The 12122-nt window shown below is 53.7% G+C and overlaps 4 protein-coding genes across 4 annotated transcripts; all 4 read left to right on the top strand.

Annotated features, from left to right (window-relative positions):
* Window positions 1–518: 518 nt before the first annotated feature.
* F5Z01DRAFT_634536 (organic solute transporter Ostalpha-domain-containing protein) lies at window positions 519–1788 on the top strand (the record flags this gene model as incomplete). Its single annotated transcript, XM_046262069.1, has 4 exons — window positions 519–733; window positions 810–1053; window positions 1125–1400; window positions 1471–1788. 4 exons carry the CDS (start codon window positions 519–521, stop codon window positions 1786–1788), a joined length of 1053 nt encoding a protein of 350 aa, XP_046120131.1.
* A 1909-nt stretch (window positions 1789–3697) lies between these two features.
* F5Z01DRAFT_498533 (beta-lactamase/transpeptidase-like protein) lies at window positions 3698–5587 on the top strand. The gene is made up of 2 exons (XM_046260267.1): window positions 3698–5171; window positions 5231–5587. The coding sequence occupies exon 1, from the start codon at window positions 3931–3933 to the stop codon at window positions 5161–5163; it is 1233 nt and encodes a 410-aa protein (XP_046120132.1). The 5' UTR covers window positions 3698–3930; the 3' UTR covers window positions 5164–5171; window positions 5231–5587.
* Window positions 5588–5906: 319 nt separating this feature from the next.
* Window positions 5907–7389, top strand: F5Z01DRAFT_498792 (uncharacterized protein). Its single transcript, XM_046260270.1, has 2 exons — window positions 5907–6245; window positions 6326–7389. Exons 1-2 carry the CDS (start codon window positions 5999–6001, stop codon window positions 7306–7308), a joined length of 1230 nt encoding a protein of 409 aa, XP_046120133.1. The 5' UTR covers window positions 5907–5998; the 3' UTR covers window positions 7309–7389.
* A 370-nt stretch (window positions 7390–7759) lies between these two features.
* Window positions 7760–11527, top strand: F5Z01DRAFT_498610 (uncharacterized protein). The gene is made up of 2 exons (XM_046260268.1): window positions 7760–8013; window positions 8066–11527. The coding sequence occupies exons 1-2, from the start codon at window positions 7969–7971 to the stop codon at window positions 11093–11095; spliced, it is 3075 nt and encodes a 1024-aa protein (XP_046120134.1). The 5' UTR covers window positions 7760–7968; the 3' UTR covers window positions 11096–11527.
* Window positions 11528–12122: the final 595 nt, after the last annotated feature.

Genomic DNA, 12122 nt, shown 5'->3' on the forward strand with positions numbered 1-12122 from the left:
CTTGACAAGTAGTGAACCTTACGGCATGCCCGTGCCCGTTCGGGCCACATGAAGCACGGATGCTGGACCCTGTGATGCTGTGCGAAAGGAACTATCAACTCAGCAATAGCCCGTTTCCGGCGATTCGTTACGAATGGCGCAGCACGTATGGCGATGGTCAGGAGGTCTGATCGGGCTGCGCGAGCTTAAGCCAAGGTTCCTGGCTTCTTCCCAGTTCCGACACTCCTAGAACGATCCTAGTCTGCAAGTTTGACCCAGGCATAGGCGCTCAGACCCTCAACCCTCATCTTGGAACGATCACCAAGTCAAGTCCCTCGAAATCGAGCGCGGCGTGGTCATCACGTATAAGCCACCGTCCCCGTTTCTTGAACCTTTTTTCTATTCAAAAATCCGGCCTCATTTGAAGCGAACGAGGCAACTATTTTACCACTCTTTATTGCAGTGCCAGACACGCCTGCCCCTCCTGAGACCCTCGTTCTCGTGCATCATCGTTCCATCACAACCATAACCATCTCACAATGGGCCTCTTCAACAAGAAAGGCGGTGACGGGGCGCACAGCTGTCCTACGCAAGACCTCTCAGAGCAGGCCCAGGAGCCTGCCGTCGGCGGCATGTCCTTCTATACGTTCAACATGATCATATCCGGTGCAGCAGCCGCCTTTGTCATTCTTGTCATTTTGGCATTCATGATGATGCATGTGACTCACTTCTCTAACCCAAAGCACCAGGGAAAGTAAGTGTCAGCACCATCATGTGCAAGCATTGATGTACAGAAATGCTGTATTTTGGCTGACCTTCCTCGTGAACAGCATCATGAGAGTCTCGCTGTTCATTCCGATCTATGTTCTCATCAGCTGGCTCTCGTTGGCCTTCCCGGTAGTGTATCCGTACATCAAACCTTGGGTTCACGTTTTCGAAGCTTGGAGTCTCTGCTCATTCTTCCTCCTGCTCTCTGAATATCTGGCACCGAATCAGAGGGAGAGAGACGCCTACCTTGCTGCAAAGAACATCCCCAAGAAGAAGGGCACCATGCGGGGGCATAAATGGTTCCAGGTACGCCAATCTTACGCCCATCTTTGACAATTGTAGCGACGGACAAGTAAAGTGACAGATGTTCTCCACAGGTTCGATGGATCCTCGTCTTCCAATACCCGGTTGTCGCATTCCTCATCGCCATCTTGACGGACATCACCCAGGCGGCTGGTGTTTACTGCATATTTTCTGGAGGCATCCACTTCGCCAAATTCTGGCTGCATCTCTTCAACATGATATCACTAGTTCTCGTGTTCTTGACGCTCCTCCAGGTTTTCAAGCACCTCAAGCCTGAGCTCGCTGTCCACAACGCGATGCTTAAGTTCATTGCGTTCAAGATTATAATCTTCCTGACAGTTGTTCAGTCGGTGAGTGTCAATTATGACTTCAAGTCACCGACTCTCACCATGATATCCCAAAGAACTGACCGTATCGTAGATCATCTTTTGGATCCTGGAAGATCATACCGATGTTATGAACCCTTCATCAACTATGACATGGGCCGATTTTCACATTGGCATCCCCAACATGCTTCCATGCCTGGAGATGGTGCCTCTCTCCTTATTCTTTGTCTGGGCTTACCACTGGGGTACATACTCCAAGTCTCGCAGAGCAGATGATGAGTCAAACAGCGCAGTCCCCCATTATCAAGGCGGCTTTCTCGGGTGGCGTGCTTTCTTGGAAATGCTCAATCCCTCGGGACTCTTTCGTGGCATCATCTATGCCTTCAAGCTCGTTCTCAGGAAGAGTGTTTGAAAGAGCCACATTGCGCATCAGACAGCTTCTTGTCCAGCGTGTTGTATAATAACTATACCAGCCAATGTACCCGTTGTAACACAAAATAATGGAAGAGATCTACACTGATGAGGGTGATGCACAGTTAAGAAAGGTAGAGATCATCTGCGGATCAGCCATTCCATGGCGATAGATCGAGAACATTGCTGAAGTTCGAACATCTATTCCAACGTGTTAGCGGGCATCTTCCATAGATATTCTAGGAAGTGCCAGGAACATCTCATGTGACTTATTGCGCAGGGCTCGCGGATGACATAGGCAGAGTTGGAGAGTCAGCTGCGGTGAGAGAATCCTGGAAAGTGTTGAGCGAGGCTTAGTAAGTCCCACGCTTAAGTAATAGTGAGGGTCCTAGACCAAGGCGTCCGTCTGACGTGTCAAAAGGCAATTGCATGTGCAATGTGGTTCGCACACTTGTCTGCCAAACGCCCGGGATCTGAGCACCGTGAGCCATTTGTCTTCCAACAGGAGTCCTTTGGCTGCGTCTTGCCCTTGAGTCCTTCTTCATCACTGAGGGCATTGTCATCAAGGAGGAGATGTGCAAGGAGGAAGATGACAACTTCCCTCACCCTTACCGTCCGCTGGAACCACACATGTAGACTGGCAGCTTTGTTATTAACTCTTGCTAGTAGACTTTAGTTCTTTAGCAGCGTAAGCAGATTCAGGTAGTTTTCGTCCGTGTATTAATTTGCCACATTAGCACAGGTCTGGTTCCAGTTCTAGGCGAAACTTCACTTCAGTATCTATTTCGCATAGAGCAATTATATCGCAGAGTATCTAAAGTCCAGTCAAGCTTCACAAGGTGCTAGTCAAGAACAGATTCTGTATAAGAAAGTCCTGCTCTAGCATAAGGAATCTAACACAATTAAATATACTTTAGTAATAGCATAAACGGAACTTCTTAATAAAGGCTGTGACAAGTCGATATAGCTAAGTCTTCCGCCGTTCCCGGGATTCTTAATCTACTAGCTTTTGTTTCTCTAGATAAAGCTTTTTATAGCAGAAGGTTTACTTCTTACTTTCTTGCCCTCGCAGGCTTATTAGCTCTTCTTTAATAGCCATAAACTTAGGGCTGGTGTATAATGCGTCCTTTTCCTTTATTAGAAAAGACTACGCTAGATATAGGTTTTAAATAATAAATAAGCCACAAAAAAGGTTATTAATAACGGTGCGCACTTCTGTGCTAAAGTAGCTACCTTAAATACATGTACCGCTATTATTAGGCATATAATAGTTATGATATGTCTTAGTATCTCTTTAGCCCGCATGCTTATCGTCTAAGCCACAGAGTAGAGCTAGTCTAGGGAATCGTTAGTAAAGCTATAGATTAAGGTCAAGCGAAGAGAATAAGAATATACATACTAATCTAATACAGGCCCTCAGCTCTAAAGTCGTGAATAGTCAGCGAGCAGGCACACCCAGCATAAAAGCTAAGAGCGCAAAGCCTCTTGCTAAGCACTATAGCTATTTCTATGCTTCCATGGGTATATCTCAAGGACATGCTCTTGAAAAAAGGTTCTTTAAGAATACTAGCTCTCCACTCCAAGTGTATTATCTAAGAGGCAGAGATCCTAAGCCTTTATACAGTGAATACTCAGGTCCGCAATCCAAGTTTCAAGAGAATAAAGAGGGTCGCTAAAAACCAGGCTCATCGCAAGCTCTGCCTACACCTTGCCCCTAGCGCGTCCAACCGGATCCTAAGCTATAGCAAAGGTCGCGCAAATTCCAGATGATACAGTGCAAATTCAATATCGCGTGGGTAAGAGGTGATAGGTTGGCGTGCAGCCCGCGGGAGGGATAGGCGAGGTTAAGGTGCAAAGGTGATCAAAAGTGACGCTCAGTAAGCAAGGACGATCAAAGCCTGAGCAAGAGCGGCGGTGCTAAGGGTTTCGTGGCAGACTACCTGAATAAATGCCCCGAGTTGAGTCCGCGACGGCGGGAATCATGATCAATCCTAGCAACTCTCCGCCGACGTATCTACGTCGGACAAATAAAAATCCCATCGCCTGCAATGCTTACCTTCTCATGGATTTCAATCTGTCTGATCATTAAGGCGGCAGCTCATTCAACATCTCGTTACAATTTAGCTCACAATTCACCTTCACCATGGCCGCTGATAGCATCGACACTAGCATTCCGGCGGCAATCGAAGCAGGCAAACTCAACGGTGCGCTATTGAGTGCCACTGATGCCCAAGGCCGCTTCGTCTACGAGAAGCTATTTGGCGAGCGCACGCTTCTCTCGGGCGAGAAGCGCCCACACCAATCGGACGACGTGGTGTACCTCGCATCCGCGACCAAGTTCTTGACGGCCATTGCCGCGCTGCAGTGCGTCGAGGATGGGCTGCTCACACTCCGGGGCGATGTATCTGCCTTGGCGCCTGAGCTTGCAAACAAGGAGGTTCTCACCGGATGGTCTGACGACGACCAGCCTGTGATGGAACCCCAGAAGAAATCCATCACTTTGGAGATGCTGCTGACGCACAGCGCGGGCCTCAACTACCACTTCGCCGATGCTGATCTCGCTCGATGGCACGCCAAGTTTGTCTCGAGGCCCACTGATCCCGGGGAAGACGCAAAGCTGCGTGTCGAGGAGACATTTTCGTATCCGTTAAGATACCAGCCTGGCGAGGGGTGGATGTACGGGCCCGGGCTGGACTGGGCTGGTCGCATCGTGGAGAGGGCCACGGGCAAGACGCTGTGTGAACGTATGCACGAGCGCATGTTTGCGCCTCTGGATATCACGGACGCCCAGTTCTACCCTGTTTTAGATGAGAGGCTGCGCGAGCGCCTTGTTGACTTGAATCCCGATGATCCGGGCTGTCTAGGGCGAGCGGTCCTCGGTGGCGGCGGTGATATGAACAGGTGGTCCAAGGGGGATTTCGGGGGGCATGGGCTGTTCATGACGGTGCCCGGTTATCTCAAGATCCTGCAGTCGATCCTCGCCAACGATGGCAAACTCCTCAAACCATCCACAGTCGACGACATGTTTGAGAACCACCTCTCGCCCGCTTCTGCCGCGTCCTTCGGAGCCGTGTCCTCCACACCGCTGGGCCCCTTTATCCGAGTCGGCACCGCGCTCGATGCCAAGGCAGGCTACGGCCTCAGCGGGCTGCTCACGCTGGAGGATGTCGAGGGTTGGTACGGCGAGCGCACGCTGACCTGGGGTGGCGGGCTCACGTTTGCGTGGTTTATCGACCGTAAGAATGACTTGTGCGGCGTAGGCGCGCTGCAGGCCAAGTTGCCGGTAGATGGGCAGGCGATCGCGGAGCTGAAGCAGACGTTTCGACACGACATCTACCGCAAACGCGCGGCGTGGGCGGAGAGCCAGGCGCCCTGAGCTGGGTGGTGAGCATCGCCTTTTGTACCCGGACTTTTCAAACCATTTGATAGACGTGTCTTTGAAGATGAAACGCCAGACTTGCTTCTCCGGAGCCATGTGCTACTCAGGAGAAGATTGTGACCTATTATAGACCTATCATAGAGTAGTGCGACTACGAAATGGGTATAAGCTAGTCAAAGTAAATCCACGCCGTCGCGCACTCCCCGGACTAGTAGTTCGTAGTATATTCATCAACCAACGAGTACTAGGGGCGCGTCGTGGTCCAGGTCATTGTCCCGTCGCGCTCATACCGTGCTGAAGTGACGACTCCCTTCGCAGCCACTCTATTGCTTCCCACTACGTAGTTGACAATTATACTTATTCCTCCCATTGGATATTCCACGTCGTGCCGACGTGAATGATTGATTTGGTGAAATTTACGTCATTACGGATAGATAACTGTTCGTGATGGATCATGGCCACGAGTCGGGTCTGACTCCGCGACGCGGCAGCGTGCCGTATTTCCGATTATGACGTGTGTGAGGCCTCAACCTTTCCTAAACCTTTTGACGTCCTTTATGGTCATGCATGATCGAGAATACTTCTTTACGATGAAAACCGTGACTGGGCCAGCAGCAGTATTATTCCCTGGCAATCTACTGCGCTGACCATGCTGGAACGACAAAAAGTGCGCGAGAATCACCCAGAGTCCCAGACAAACCAACCGTCATGAGCCACTGTTTCACGTGAAGACAATCGGCAAACGCGAGTAGAAGACATTTCCACTTGTCCGTCTCATTTGATTCTTCTATCGTACCGTCAATTCTGCGATCGCAATCGCTTCTGCTGCAGCATGCCGCGGAACAAGGCCTTCGCCTCGCCTGGTCGCCCGACTCCCTTCTCGAGCGACGCGAACCTCGAGATTGACGACCGAACCATCAACGGTCCCCTTCCCTTCTTCAATCCGACCGACGCCCGTTTTCGCGTCAAAAAGTCCGCCCAGAAGGACTGGAAGCCCACAGCTGAAGAGGCTGCCCCAGGCGCCGATATCTTCATCCCCGGTACCGAAATCCGCTGGCGCTCACGAGACAACAGAAAAGGTTTGTGATGCGCAAGAGTCGTCGACATCTCCTTGAGCCTGGCAGAACAAGCTGACATTGTATCCTTCCGGCCTCCACAGGACGACATGCCCTCCTCATCGATCGCAAGGAGCAGAAGGGCGGCGCTGCTCACACGGCTACGCTGCGAGCCGTCCTCCGAGGCCTGCGTCGCATGGCCACCGAGTGCCCGTACTGGGATGTCTCGTACCTCGTCGCCGTCTCCTTCACAGTTGGCTGCCTCATCTTCATTGCCTGCGGACTCTTCTACTGGCTCCCTCTGGTCGATTCCCGCTACGAGTTCCCTGGGGAATCAACGGTTGCGGGCGGCGTAACGGCTTTTGTCGGTGCCACCCTTTTCCAGATCGGGGCTGTCCTCCTCGTCTTCGAAGCCTGCAATGAGGACAAGACTGGCTGCTTTGGCTGGGCCCTCCATCAGGCGCTCCACGAAATGGGCTGGGATGAACACAGCACCCCTCACCGTGGCATGATGCTGGCCCAAGAAGATCCTGTCGGGTGCCATCACCATCACCAGCGCCGCCGTGGACCCAAAAGCTCCGTGAATGAATCTCCGTCGAAATGGCGCTGGAGGTGGTGGCCGTCCTGGTACGAGCTCAAGACGCACTACATTCGCGAAATTGGCTTCGTCGCCTCGACATCCCTCTCCCTTGGCGCCACCATCTTCTACGTCTCCGGCATCTGCGCACTGCCAGGTATATACGAAAACATGAGTGTCGGCGTGGCCAGGGGTGTATACTGGCTGACGTACCTCGTCGGTGGCGTTCTGTTCATCTTCTCCTCCGCCCTCTACATGCTCGAGACGCAGCCCAACTGGTACACCCCGGCGCCGCACGTCCTCGGATGGCACATTGGCCTTTGGAACATGATCGGCTCCGTCGGCTGGACGCTGTCGGCATCGTTTGGATACTGCACCGCGAGCTGGTGCGAATATCAGGGCGAGCTCACGCTGCTTTGGGCGTCCGCTGCCTTCTTCGTCGGCAGTGCGCTGCTTTGGTATGAGGCGTTGGAGAAATACCCCGTGGAAAAGCCTGGGAAGAAGTCATAGAAGGGTTTCCTGTTGATGAGCTTCAATGTTGTCTGTCGAGCATAGTCAGTTCTTGGGTAGATGAATGCTGCGGTGATTTGCTCCCAGGTTCACGTGAACATCCCCGAGGAAAGACCCTCATATACCGTGCCTTCCCCCGGCTTGAGCCTTGCGCCACCCTCATGCACCTCAATGTGCAGAATGCCTCGACCTCAGCTGAGGCGCATTTCCCCGCCCTCCATCTTCCGTGCCAACTGTTCATCGGCCATGATGGTCTACGCAACCACTTTCATCGTCGCTCGCCTCGCGTGCCATCATGGCGTCGAGTTCTGCTGTGACCCGCGTGGGCGCCCCTCGGATATTCGCCTTGTCCAGCACCGCGGCCAGAGTACAGCTGGAGGTCGACGCAGCTCGCGAGGGCTACCAACAGGCTCTGGAGGGCTTCAGCAGCGTGCTGCGAAAGTACAATGAGAACCTGCACCGCGACTTTGAGCAGGCCTGCACCGCGACGGGTGGCTCGACGCGGCCGACATCCACGCGGCGATTCAAGAAGTTGCGCACAGCATCGCCAGGAAACAGCCGGTCAACTCGTATCAGTGGGCGCGCCGCTGCGGTCAATGTCTCGAGCGGATCAAGGACTTTGCCTCTGTAGGCGATGTCTTCGTCGGCGGCGCGCAGAACATGGCCGTGAGCGGTGCATGGGGGGCACTTCGGATTGCTATCGATGTGAGTGTGCAACTGCTGGGCCCTTTCACGGAAGATGTACTGACTGCGCGAGGTATCATTGACCTTGATGTTCTTCTACGATAAACTCTCCGAGATGCTGTCGCGGATTGGGCGCTTCACCCATGCCAACGACAGTTACCATGTGCTATTCCCCGCAGACCCACGACTCAAGGCTCTCGTTTTCCAATACCTGTCTGGCTTGATTGCCATCTGCACCGAAGTCATCCGGTACGCCCACAAGTCGGCGCCCTCGCAGTTGATGTCTGCGCTCGGCTCGACGTTCGATACCAGGTTCGGGCCTCTGGAGAAGGATCTGCAGTCCATCGCGTCCGCCATCAGCGAAGCCGCCAACACCCAGGCCATTGGTCTCAGCCAAGAAGGACATAGGGATACCAAAAGCAAATTGGGGCAGATAATGTGTCGACTCAAGGACATGGACCTGGTCACTACAAAGGGGAGTCGGGATCTGTGGAAGCACAAAGTGGCAAAGGCGATTAGCAAAGGCGATATCAAGCACACGCTCGATCTAAGGTACTATTGTGAAAAGGGTACCTCAACGTGGATGCTGCAGACGGACGAGTACATACAATGGCAAGAGTCCTCAGCCTCCCGTACGTTATGGGTGACGGGCAAACTCGGGTCTGGCAAGTCCGTTATACTGGCCTCCCTTGTGATGAACCTGTTCCGACTTGCAAAGACAGTCTCGACTGAAGATTCCGCGATTGCGCATTACTTCTGGCGCAAGGGCGTCAAGACCGCCGTCACCGCCTCCAGCATCCTGGGAAACATTGCATACCAGATATTGCATAGTAAGGAGATGGAGCCTGCTTTGGATGCCCATCTGGAGAGGTTTGGTGGATTCGAAACGCTGAAGCTGTCCAACGACTCTTGCATAGACCTGCTCATTGCCGTCGTCCCGCCCCGATGCAAGCTCTTCATCGTCCTCGACGGCCTGGGCAACTGTGAATCCAGCGAGGTGCACACGATTTTCCGAGAACTCAAGCGTCTCGCAGCCGCAAGAAGAGTTTTGCTGCTTTGCTCCTCGCACCCGAACTGGAAAGAGCTGCGTCTGGCAAGTGATACCTTGCCCATCCCATTTATCACTGTCATGATCGAGGACACGGATCGCACAGCCGAAGCAAAAGATTATATTACAAGGGAGCTTACCATGTGGGAATCTCAGGACCTGTATCTGGGTGACGCCAAGGACCTCATTCAAGAGAAGCTCCTCGCCGGATGGCAGAATATGTTCCTGTGGCTCAGTCTACAGTTGCGACTCTTGCGCGAAGATCTGGAGCACTCGCCTCTTGAGCTCACGAGCGCCTTGTCCAGAATACACGAGGAGCTCTCTGAGCTATACACAAGGGCACTGATGCACCTCGCAGAGACGGAGGGTGTCAAGGCGCGCGCGGTACTCGAGCTGGTGACGGCGGCCGAGCCACCCTTAACGTTCAAAGAACTCCGCATCGCGGCCAATGTCATCCCCGGCGATATTACATGGAGGCCTTTGCATTCGAGCAAGATTGCCGCCGACTTTTGCTGGCAGTTTGGGCGCTACCTGCTCGAAACAGATCCGGAAGACGGACAGGTTCGCCTGGTTCATCCAACGGTTGCCTTGCATCTGTGCGGACTGCCGAACAACGAGCTCGCCTCAGCGATGCACTTCCAATACGAGCAGGCTGAGGAGCGGGTGGCCATGGTGTGCCTGACATACCTCAACATGCCTGCACTGGCTGACTTGACCACCCTGAAGAGGAAATCTGCCGACAGGCCACAGAGAGGCATATTCCACGTGGCAGCGCAGCCAGTTGCGCAAAGCAGCGGTCTCGGGCGGCGGCTTATGTCCATGTACGGGTCCATCTTTGAGGGGAACGACCCTCTCCGCGTGCTCGCAAGCTCAGCGAAAGACCAAGGTGACAATCTCGGCTGGGCGATCGACCAAGGACACCGGCCACTGGTCACCTGCCACTTTAATGATACCAACCGACGCTCACTCGAGCTCGTCACTGCACAGACCATGCGACTGTACTCGCTATTGCATTTTCGCTGGAAAGGTTTCGAGTTCAGCGGGCCGGTTTGGCAGATATATGTTCCGCCACGACCCCTGGAAACAGTCACCGCCAGCCTCACGGGCACGACCAGAATAACCGACAACGTTCGACGTCTCCGGGACGCTGCCGTGAGCTTCCTGCTCGTCCTTTTCAAGGGGGCATCGATCACAAGGGAGACCCTGTTGAAGATCCTCCTGGATATCGTGCAGCGTGTGGACCTCGATGATTTGATGATCTCCGGCAAGCTTCCGCTTGTGTATGCTCTCCAAGATGATGCACATGACGATGACGAAGACGAAGCCGGACTTTATTCTCTCACGACGCACGACAGGGTCAGTGCTTTGTTGGCTGCCGGCGCTGACCCCAATGGGTACTGCTTTGAAGGCGATTCGCGGCGTCAGCTCCACGTCCCGCTCCTGCAATGCATGCGCGCGGACCAAGTCAACTGCTTGGAGCTGTTGCTCCGGTATGGCGCGGATCCCAATGTGCAGGACTCACACGACGGGATGCGAACCTGCCTCATGAAAGCCGTATTGGCACAGGGCAGTGTGCCGGGCCTGCGGGTTCTCTTGCAGTATGGAGCCGATGCTCGCGCCTGCGACTCCACGGGGAAGACAGTACTGCACTATCAGATCAGGAAAGAGGACGGTCTGCGACCGATGCTGGCGGAATTGGAGAGGGCCGGTCAGTTGCAAGCCGTGCTGAACGTTGCCAACAACCAAGGGGTCACCGTTCTGTACGATGCACTGCTTCACGTGTCTGACGATAGTCCAATTCGTGCACTGGTGGACGCAGGGGCTCGACGGCTTGCCGTGGGCGGAGACATCATCGTGGATATCGTGCCAGATGCGAAAAATAGAACGGCTTTGAGTTCTCGACGATTACGGCTGCTGCGAGAAGGTTGTGCGCGGGCACCCAGACTGGGTCCCGCTAGGGGCTTGATCCCCGGACTCCAAGCAATGGAGGATGATGGGTTGGTCCAATGTCGAACCCGGCCACCCCTATACCTCGTTGATACAGACGACTGGTGAATGGTACGCTGAAAGGGGCCAATTGATCAATTGAAAAATATAGAAAGAACCAAGAGCTAGGATCGCAAGAAACGAAGCTATCGCGAGCTTCATACCGAAGGTACTACTTATGGTATTCATAGCTACTCTGATAAGGGTCGTGGGCCACCTCTACAGAACGTTGGACGCACCTAGGAGAACGTGTCAGCTGCTAATACAGCCCGGTGTTCTTCACAGTGAACGACCCCTGGTCTACCCTGTGGTTAATAATTCAGGCCGGTGGAGGCAAGTGCACTGTCTGTCCCCGAAAGAAAACACTAACGACTGGAGGCGCCTCGCCAGCGGCCAGCAGAATGGATGCCAACGATGTCCCTGGCTATCTCCTCGGATTGCGCCGTTGTGTCCGTATACCTATATTATCTCAACACGGCAATAATGGCCTCGATACTGGTAGTATGAACTACGCCCTGCATAGGTATTGCAATATCTTGACGAACGATTTTGGGTATAAATGCCCCCCAGTATGAAATATGTCAGGTCAGGTCAGTCACGACTCACCAATGTGTGAAACATCCGGCGACGTTGATGGAGGGCGGGACTCCCCACATGCAGCAGGGACCAGGGTTCCAGCTTTTCAGTTAGACACGCCGCCACGCGGTCACATTTGTTTTCGTTCGGCTGGCGGCCGACCACCGATCCCCGAGACCTTTTGTCACGACGGCTGGCTGCTAGAAGAAGAGGAGAGACAATTCGCGATCGTGCTGGACTGGAAGCTGTCCACGCAAACTTGAAGTGTGCCGTCAGGCATGGACGCAGCCATCCGCATCGCATAGGTCATTGCGTATTCATACGAACTTACAAAGCCCAGGCCGGGGATTATACGCATGGTCCCGCGTGTTATGCATATGGAAATAGGCCTCACCACCCGTCCCCGAGCCAATGTCCGTCAAGTCTGGGATGACTGCACAGCCATCCGGCAGCCAAGGCTCTCGTATTCACCAGCCTGCACGATAACGGAGCATCGCAAAGCGGGAGACAACAAATTGTT

This window comes from Emericellopsis atlantica (genome assembly GCF_019669845.1).
Source record: "Emericellopsis atlantica unplaced genomic scaffold F5Z01scaffold_7, whole genome shotgun sequence".
NCBI classification, from domain to species: domain Eukaryota; kingdom Fungi; phylum Ascomycota; class Sordariomycetes; order Hypocreales; family Bionectriaceae; genus Emericellopsis; species Emericellopsis atlantica.

Excerpts from the sequence above, each read along its gene's own strand:
- F5Z01DRAFT_498533 (XM_046260267.1), top strand. The coding sequence starts at position 3,931 with ATGGCCGCTGATAGCATCGACACTAGCATTCCGGCGGCAATCGAAGCA.
- F5Z01DRAFT_498792 (XM_046260270.1), top strand. The coding sequence starts at position 5,999 with ATGCCGCGGAACAAGGCCTTCGCCTCGCCTGGTCGCCCGACTCCCTTC. Across the intron at positions 6,246-6,325 it reads CTCACGAGACAACAGAAAAG|GACGACATGCCCTCCTCATC; the intron begins GTTTGTGATGCG and ends CGGCCTCCACAG.
- F5Z01DRAFT_498610 (XM_046260268.1), top strand. The coding sequence starts at position 7,969 with ATGGCCGTGAGCGGTGCATGGGGGGCACTTCGGATTGCTATCGAT. Across the intron at positions 8,014-8,065 it reads CACTTCGGATTGCTATCGAT|GTATCATTGACCTTGATGTT; the intron begins GTGAGTGTGCAA and ends TGACTGCGCGAG.